General features: G+C 37.8%; 1 protein-coding gene across 1 annotated transcript in view; it reads left to right on the top strand.

The window, feature by feature from the left end:
- Positions 1–9,814, top strand: part of LOC109541047 (neuronal PAS domain-containing protein 4) — a gene marked incomplete in the record, with an annotated part of 19,178 nt that overhangs the window by 7,065 nt on the left and 2,299 nt on the right. Inside the window, 4 exon segments of the mRNA XM_048661421.1 lie at positions 4,984–5,088; positions 5,899–6,096; positions 8,466–8,650; positions 9,051–9,157. Coding sequence (XP_048517378.1) covers positions 4,984–5,088; positions 5,899–6,096; positions 8,466–8,650; positions 9,051–9,157 — 595 coding nt within the window.

Below are 9,814 nucleotides of genomic sequence, written 5' to 3'. Positions count from 1 at the left end.
CGTTGTTACGACTGAATCGACTTTTCAATTCTCTATCCAACGATGCCAAAACGAATTCTGTGGCTCGAATGGTTCTTGAGAAACTTCGAATAAAGCCCATTAAGTTATCTATGGAATAATGTAAAAACGAGCGTTCTTGCTCATTTTGCTTCCGAGAAACATGCAAAACGGGACGGAACACATGAAATTTTGCAATAATCTTGCGCCACCCTTGCACAAAACGACGATCATTTTTCTAATTTCATAGATAACAGAAGACTGTATTTTTTCTGCATAACCCCCCCCTGACTTTAAAGATGGATCCGCCCCTGGCAATCAATCCGTTCTGTTCCCTAAAGCAAAGACATCAACAGTCAAATAGAATGCTAACACACGCTCAGTTGAATTCGCGGAAAATCTTTCTGAGCAATTTGCACAATTTACAACGCGAAAAAACTACATTTATTTTGAAATGTTTTTAATTTTTTAAATTTGCTTTAATAATTTTTAAATGGTCTAAAAGAATTGCTTCCTGACCTTTCGCAAGCACGAGGGGCATTTACTTGAAACTGAAAAATTCACTCGCTTTAGAGCACCAAAATCACTGCAGAAAAATAAGCGTAACTCTGATTGCCGTTGCTGGTCCGGAAAATCTCACCAGTTTCAACCAATAAACGCGAAAGTACACATTAAATTCAAAAGTCGCAGTCTGGGTCTGGATTGACCGTTTTAACCAGTTACAATCACACTTATTTGTTAGCAGTTCTTATCGATTCCAATACAGTTCCTCGCATACAAATATTGGATTCCATGCTCGCATTGAATAATACAGTTTTTTGCTACAAAAAATATAAAATGCATCGATGGACCCCCCGTTTGCAAACAACCATTAGGTACATGGGTTCACGGGTACTGGAATAAGAACAAACATAGTCAGAGGTCAAAAGAATTGGCTTTGGTCATTTTATTGGATCTTTAATATGTCTGAGGTTGCCATATTTAAATAAACTGAAAAAGAAAGTTGAAGATTTTCTGCGTACCTACAGGTACAACTGGGATGATCCACTGGTTCCTGCATAGGGTGTTTTTGGGAAGTCGGGGGAAATTCGCCTGGTTCCAGATGATGCTTGATAGGGGAGGCTGGAGGTAGATGGTGGTACCACTTGGTTCCTCTGACTTTTTGGTGATCTAGATAATGTGAATTTAATAATTCGGCAACGTTGCATGGGCGGCCACGGCTGTACCAGCAGTTCTTTCGATCTCGTACTAGTTCAGGGCGCTCCGTGGATCTATATTGGCGGCCGAGGGAGATGAGGGGCCCGGGCCGGCCGGGTCAACGCGTGACCTCAAGCCCTGAGGTACGCCGGCTACTTTCCCACGAAGAGACGCCCGCAATATCTACCGCTCTTCATCAGGAACACAGCCTGTCATTAAATATGGCAATATGTGTACGCTGGCCCAGATCGCTTACAGATTAGGAAACCCTAAATCACCGTCACCCTCCTGTCAAAAATAGGGTATCCTCCTCCTCCATCGTCCGGTTGCTCCCAAATAACTCCTCAATTATCTCTCTCCACACTAAACTCTGCTCGCAAATAGATCCCATTGCTCTGATAAATTGCTTCCAATTAACGTCAACTAGTAATTCTACGAAATGATCAAGTCTTCTGATCACTCAGATCGCAAATTGGTAAAATTATTCTCTGAATCTTGGTGTCTATACAGGGTGTGAGGAAAAGCGTTATCAAACTCATCAAACTCATTTTTCTATAACGCGATATTTGGCGTTATCGAATTTTTCATACATGTCTTTCTGCCAGTATTTTAGCATGTAGAGTCACCCTGAAAAGTTTCCTAACGCATTTTCCGAACACCCTGTACCTATAATGCATATAGAGGTAATGGATTTTTAAATAATACATATCAATATCTGATGTGATGTTGCTCTGCGGTGCTTCCAGCTGGTCACATTAAAAATCAGTTAAGAAGAGGACCACATTAAGGCCTCGCTTGAATGTTAATGTGTGAACAAGGGTTTATCAAAAAAAGATCAATCCGAAAACAAGCTGCGGACCGCTACATATTTGCCTAAATTCTACGTTTCAATCAGCTTTTAACGTGCCATCGTGTAATTAGAATAATTAGGCTGGTTCAAAGAGCGCAGCGCATACATGATTTCTTATGCGTTTTTATGGTACAACCATCGTCATCATCAGCGTCCATACAGAAGATCATCGCATCGTGGGAATCTCCAGGTTATAGTTTCTTAAATGAAACAATTACCAATGTGCGTGTCTGTAACACATTATTGAACGGACTCGCATATTTGTTTTTATTTTTCTATAAGTATGTACTTTTCATAAATTTATATTTTGGTTGAATTGCCGATTTTTTCACACGATCATCCCTGGGAAAACATTGCTGTAGAAAAATGATCGGAAGGAACTCGAATCTACCACAATCTAATTTCAATTTTAGTTTATTTACCAGCAAGACATTAAAACGTGCCACGTTAGTGTCTTAACTTGTAACGCTTGTATGAATTAATACAAATGTAAAACTCGATTAAAACAAATAGACATTCTATTTTGCTGGGGAACAACATCGGATTGACTTTTACTGAGCGTTTGGCAGCTGAATTAAAAATAAAAACTAGTCACGCATATATACCTACCTGTCAGAAAAGAAGATGTATATGTATATGAGAGCAAAAGCTTTCTTTAACTGTATCAAGATTCAACGTATAATTGAATTCCTGTCCATGTTTCGTCGGAGAATATTAGCTGAAGCTGAGCAAAATTGTTGAAATTGAAAAATGGCGTAATCAATTGCCGAAAAAAGCTATTAATAACGACAATTGTGTACGCATTCCAAAAGATGAAGAAGCGATGTCTTGGGATCACAAAAACAAAAGCTTGTCGAAATTTAAACACAAAGGAATGTTTTGTTGACAGTCGATTAAACTGATTTTCTGTTGTGAATGTCTGATTTATGTCGCTACATTATGATTACGTATACTAATTCCTATAGAAAAACAATGGGACGGTAAGCATCGACTAAACATAACCGAACAAGATTTTTTTACAATAGTGAAAAGAGACCAGTGTGTTCATTAACGGTAAGAAGGATATATTTCTTCACTGCTAGGAGAGCTTATTAAAAAAATATCTGGGTAATCAATTTTGATTTGGTTAATGCCGTGTTTGTTTGTTAATGACACGGCGGCCAAGTTTGAATTCTTTCGGATGATTTATTGGAAATCTCCGAGAGTGAAACAATTACACAACTTGAATAAAGCATCCTTCTTTTGGCAATGTGCGACTTTACATTATTTATCAAATGAATACTTTTCGACCAGATACAATCTCGACACTTTGGTTTCGAAATGAAAAAGTCATCGGTCTCAGACAACAGAATACATGGGATGTATTAGATAACATCGACTTAAATCAAACTTTAACCTGTTAAAATTGACACCTATTTAAACATTTTCGCTTAAGAAAAGAAAGATAGGGATTAAGCAAACTATTGTAATGTTGATGAGATAAAAATCAAACAGAGAAATGATCTCCTGCGTTGAAACTTTTTATTTAAATCTATTCTTAAATCTATTGCTGGATTTTTAACACATAACCAGTTACGAAACAAATATTAGGAGTATAATTTCAACTGAACAATAAATTGTATACCAGCTATCCGAAAGGTCACTACTCTTCCAGCAACATGTTCAAATAAACATCTTGATAATTATACTGCATGGGGATTTTTTCCGACATTCCGTATCAAGCATGGTTTTTTGCGGACAATCTAATAAAAAATATTTGATTCTCTATCGAAACCCGTCGACCTTTAAATTTCATTACATTTTATTACAAATAAACACTTGAAACGACTTTACTGTATCGTATATTTCATCAGCCTGTACCTACAGTATTTAATACATTCATCTAATTTATCGAATAGATGAATCTGTGGATGCGCAATAAAAATTCTCCGCAGATTCGCTTGTTCCTTATTTTTGCACAATGCATTTATTAATGTGTACCGTAATTACCGGGTACTATAAAATTCAATCAGGTACTATTTTTAGTAATCCCATCACTAGAATGCAATTGTGGAAAATCGACCATTATTGATATTGAAAAAATTTAAGAAACATCAATTGCGCGTTATTTTAACATTAACTAAATTATGATCCTCAATAATTAACAACTATTGCATTTAATATTACTGTATTAACATCCTAACATGTTTTCAAAACTAAAGAGTAGGTATTTAATGTCGAATCTGCATCCAATAACACTTGGCCTTAGGGTGGTCAAGGAAAATAAAACGTCGACACTCGCGCGAGCATCTCGTACCCTAATAAATAACAACGTGAACCAATAAAGCACAAAATAAACAATATAAAATTCCAAAAACTGATTAGAAATCTTAATTTAACATTATCTATGGAAAAGCTCGTTTAAAATATAGCTCAGAATCTTTTAGCAGCCTCTCAGAGGCGTAGCAAATCTTCAAAAATTAATTGCGAAAACTCTGTCTTAATCGCGATTGAGGTTTTTTTGGATCCTTTCAACTTCTACATATAGGAGCAAGAAGAAAGTCCGCCTTCGCGCTGAGTGATGCTTGAAAATATTTTAAGCAACGATTTTGAAGCTGCCTTTCTCAACAGCATCGTTGCACTTTTAAACCGTTCAAATCGCTTTTTCTCCATCAGGACAACCAGCTTTAGAAGCAAGAAAAAAGCTTCACTGCGCCCATGGTGCGATACTTTTCTTTGCTTGAGCTTTGTGGTAACGTAATGCTCTCAGCGTGTAATATATTCTTTAATGATCATCTATCTGGCGAAACAATCTTGCTCCGAAGTAACCGAGGTTCCTTAGAATATTTTTTACCAGACTCTAAAGTTTTTGATGGTGCTGAAAGTCATGCCAACTTACAATGTCTGAAGATCTATTTGTTTTGAAAACAGTTGTAATTGGTTGATTCTCCTTGTTACAGGCGTTGAGTGGCTTTCTAATGATGATGACGCAAAACGGAAAACTGTTGTACATATCCGATAATGCTGCAGAGTACCTGGGTCATTCCATGGTGAGTGTTCTAAAGGTGAGCTAGCTTTTTCAGCTTTCATAGCTAAAGAGTGAGCTTTCATAATGTAGCCCTCTAAGTTTAGTCCGATACAACGCCGTATTGAGCTATCTTTTCGGTATAGACCAAAGCGGATTACATGTCATCAAAGTGAATGACTTCGCATTTCAAATTGATTCAAATGTGGGGGTACACAAGTTGGCTTTGTGAGCAGCACTCGTTAAATGCTAACAATATGACACCGCCGAAGAATAGCGTATGTTGAGCAGGAGTTATTATATGTTTATGAGCAATAATTTCTGCCTACCAGCATCTGATACAATTTCGTTTTTACACTTCTCGTTGCGCATTACGCTAATTTTAAACTCCCATAAAATGCAAATATAACCGCTCAGTTTAATACGATTCAATAAAGCAAATCAAGAAAAAGCGTGGAAATCTTCCTAGGTGGCCTTTAAAATGTTTACTTTTTATGTACAGTGGCCGCCACTACCACCATTAAACAGGGCACGCATAAAATATGTATGCATTTTAATTAAGTTTCAAAAGCTATGATTTTCAATCTTTTTTACTTTTTAAACGGAAAACAATAATCGAGTAGAAATGTACTGATAAGCAAGTGTTATACAATTTTACTAGAGGTGTGCGAATACAATTCCGCGTCGCTGGACCCATAGAATCGATTCGGGTTTTCACATTTGGCAAAAATCGCCACTTTTTCGAATTTAAGTGCCTCAAAAACGGACTCTTGCAAATACAGAGTTAGGACTCGCAAACAATGTTGAATTTTAGTCAAAAAAACGTTTTTCACATTTCTTTACATTACAGGAGGATTTGCTCATCCATGGCGATAGTGTTTACGATATAATTGATAAACAAGACCATCAAGCCATTCAATGTGAACTGGGCAGGCCAGTAGTTAATACAGGAACCAATAATAACGCACAGGAAGAAAATAGATTATTTTTATGTCGAATGAACGTCTCAAGAAACGCTCGGCGCCAAATGAGATTCGGCGACCAAAAAGTAAGTCGAGATTTGTTTTTAATTATATGCAAACTTGGGCAAACTTATATGAATACTCTATTGTATTGGGATGGCTGGTCGATTTCCACGCTTCAGTTGGGTGATTTTAGAGCAACTCAAACACCGATAAATATTTTTGTTTAATTCATAACTTGCGACCTAAGAAGATAGTAGCCGCTCAAAACCTCGGCGTTTATTTCGGATCAGAAAGGTCTAGTGTGCTTACTCATGGCACCGAATATGAGGCATACAGAAGGATTAGAGTTTCTCGCTCACAGAGAAAATCCCAGTCAGAGCTAAAAAATGGCGTTGCGAGTTCAATTGTTAATAACATTCCGCGATCAAGATTTTATCAAGTTTTAGACTGTAAATGCGCAATAAGAATTACTCAATCACCTGGAGGCATATTACGTAAGATTTGGCCCCCGTAAAAGTGAGAAATTAGGAAATTGCTACGCCAGTCCTACCCTTGCTAGTACTGTAGAGTCGTCACACCCATTCAATAGCGGCTGGTAATTCAATTAAATTTGGAACATTAAGTTGAAGTTTATTATTAAAAAAATCTTTAGCGTATACCCGAGGAGGTAAGTGATAAGACAAAATTTATATTCGACCAAACAATGGGATAGAGTCAGTTTTGGAATGTTTGGGATTATCATGTCCGCGACCATAGGCGGAGTTGATGGTACTAGATAAACATTTGCCCCCTGTAGTTAACGAAATAAAACAAAACCCCGCACAATGCTTTTACATATTGTAACGTTTGAGAAAATGTTTCGTTCTCAAAAATTCCTCCGGCGCTATCTGTAGGTAAGTACCAACCATGTAGCAAACAGGAATTCGAATAAACCAAGCAAGTTAGAGCATCTATAATAGATGGCCGTTCTAACTGCGGTGCAGTCAGATTTGCAACAATCAATTATTAAAGCTCCGACTATCAATATACTGCGTAGAAAGTTGTTAAAATTTATGTTGCACTTAGATTAAAGCAGAAAAGGTAAACCTATCATCGAAACAAAGCACATTTAGGGGTAAAAAAATAGATAATTGATGAGTTAAGTGGTACGCCCATGGCTATGAGTATATTCGCGTCCGCGAGTCGATCCGGATCTACCTTTCACTATGCAGTAACCTCAGCGGGTGTGCAGGTCGCTTAGTAGGTACCCCTCACCCCGCAAGTACCATGACTCCACCACTTCCACAATCGAGCGAGAGTAGCAGAAAGAACAGTACCGATTCCACCCACACCAAGGACCGCGGTACCATGCTGTAGTATACAGTGAGCCAAAATAAATCGATTATTGCCGAGCGTACCGTTAGGCGTTCCCAGAATATAGCCGATGAGATGTTCAAATGTATCATTCAATCTCAGCGATTAATCATTAATTTTCTTGTGCATCCGTCCAAAATACTTTAATGAAAATTAATCGCCCTTGTTCTTCAAACTCATCTCATGAATTTCCATTCACCCAATTAATGTGAATTGAAGTTCCATTGGCAATGGAACCGCACTCCCATCCTGGTACTCTTCTGTGTGCGTTAAAGGCATTAAGGCAAATGTATGCTAATTATAAACATTGGGGTAGGTTCACTTTCATGTAGTACCATCCCACACCTCCAGCAGCTCACTTCGCGGTAACAGCGATTATCAATGTATTTTTTAAGGCAGTACTGTATTCAGACTCTTTATCACCTCATAAGTAGCTGCTGGCTTTCAAATAAAGATCAATACGGAAGAAACGAGTGAAGCTTTTATATGTTAAAGACCATGCGTAATTTACTAAACGAGTAGTAGAGCTACTGCTGCGTGTGTAATACTTGGAACTACAAATTGGATTATCGAAAGAGCATTTTGTGAGTGACTTTCGTATCGAAAGCCTGGCAACTTAAAGTCGTGAGTTTTTCGGGTATTTAAGCCGTCGTGGATGAGAATTCAGAAAAAACCCAACAGTTTCATTCGGATTGCTGTTGAAGTCATCATAGTGTTTAATTATGTGAACGGGAACCAGAAACACGTTTAGATAAGGCTTCCAAGAGCCGATATTCCGAAAACTGCTGGTCTGAGGAGTTTCGATCGAGTACCTATCTATATATTTTAGCAAAAATTCGAAACGGCCATACAGAAGATTGTAAACAAGTTAACACCAACTGAATGCAAAGACACCCCTATCAGAAGCTTCCAAAGGGTACGGCTATGTACAGGGTGTCAGCAATTTCAGGTGGTGGTTCAAAATTTCACGAAACTGACGATGTATTTATTGCTCTGAAATAGGTCGAGATAGGGAAATGTGTGTGTGTGTGTGTGTGTATTAATTTKTTGAATAGTTGAATACGGCCACAGTAAAGGTGTATTTCATATTTAATTTCAGGTGGTATTAGTACAAGGGCGTTATCTCTCTTTTTTGCCTCTATGCAGTAGAAACGAGCCGGTATTTTTGGCAACTTGCACACCAGTTGCAATGCCAGAAACGCGTGAATGCGTCGTACAAGGAGCGACCAATGTCTTCACCTCCATCCATTCGATGGATATGAGATTCATTCATATAGACAACAAGTAAGTACCTACAATTCGTTTAATGACCAGCATCTAATAAATAATGCGAATTGGAAAAGAAGCCAAGTTGTAAACGATGTTGATTGCAAAATTTTAACATGCAGAAACGGTGATAGATGCAATAGCAATGCGTCATCGAAGTCCAATGATTTAGTGAGCATTGGGGCAGATGTCACCAGGTATCCCGCGACCTGGTGACCCTTATGGACCGGCCGGGCTCACGACGACATTGATTTATCGTGCAAGAAAACAAAGCCGTGCCCTCATGGTCCGTTGTGGACGCATATAGCACATACCGCCTCGAAGTGTCCCATTATAGACCACTTTTTAAGCTGATTACTCAATAGTCTAAGACCACACAATATTTATACGGTTACAGAAATAAATCATTCTGTTGCAGTGGAGAATTCTACTTAGGGTTCCCGCGGACTGAATTGCAAGGAGTTTCGTGGTACCGGCTCCTGCACTGGGACAGTACTCGTGAGGCTCAAACCAAACATCGACTAAGTAAGTGATTTTTGGGTATTTCGCCTCAAAAATTTTTATAAATTTATAAAAATAAATGGACCAATAATTTTTGCCCACCATGCCATGCCGCACCAAACGTTAAATCCAAATTTAATGTGTGCTCTCTTTTGCTCAAAGTGGTGAGAATTTGTTTGATTCCAAATATGTTCATTGTGTGGATTAGACATTCCACAGTTTATAAATCGAGTTTCATCGGCCCATCATATTTTATAAGGGGCGTCTTGTGGGCATTTGTTTCGGAACCATATACATACGGAACCAACACAAAAAGTTTCGAATTTATGTTGTTATTTGGAATATTGGGGGAACTAAGATTCATTTAAAAATGTGCCATAAATCACGTTTTCTCGTATATTTCCTTACCTGCCAAATTTTAGAATAATCAAATTCGTTCTACAAACTACAATTCTTTGTCAATGTATCCTTTCGTTGTATCTGCTGTGGTTTCCAAGATCCCTGTACTAGATAAGTTCTATATTGTTGAGGCGGATTCATTTTTTACAAACTTCTTTTTGGGTATTTCACCTCAAAAATTTTTGTATTTAAAAAAGACAGAATTTCCTCACGTCTTTTATTACAGATTGATAAATAGTGCTCCTATTTCGCAATAAGAACGAATTATTTATCAAAAAGTAA

Source organism: Dendroctonus ponderosae, unplaced genomic scaffold (assembly GCF_020466585.1).
Source record: "Dendroctonus ponderosae isolate FM_Combo_2020 unplaced genomic scaffold, Dpon_F_20191213v2 Dpon_F_20191213_1, whole genome shotgun sequence".
NCBI classification, from domain to species: Eukaryota; Metazoa; Arthropoda; class Insecta; order Coleoptera; family Curculionidae; genus Dendroctonus; species Dendroctonus ponderosae.
The sequence above is the reverse complement of the archived record's forward strand: the minus strand, read 5'-3'. Positions and strand labels throughout refer to the sequence as shown.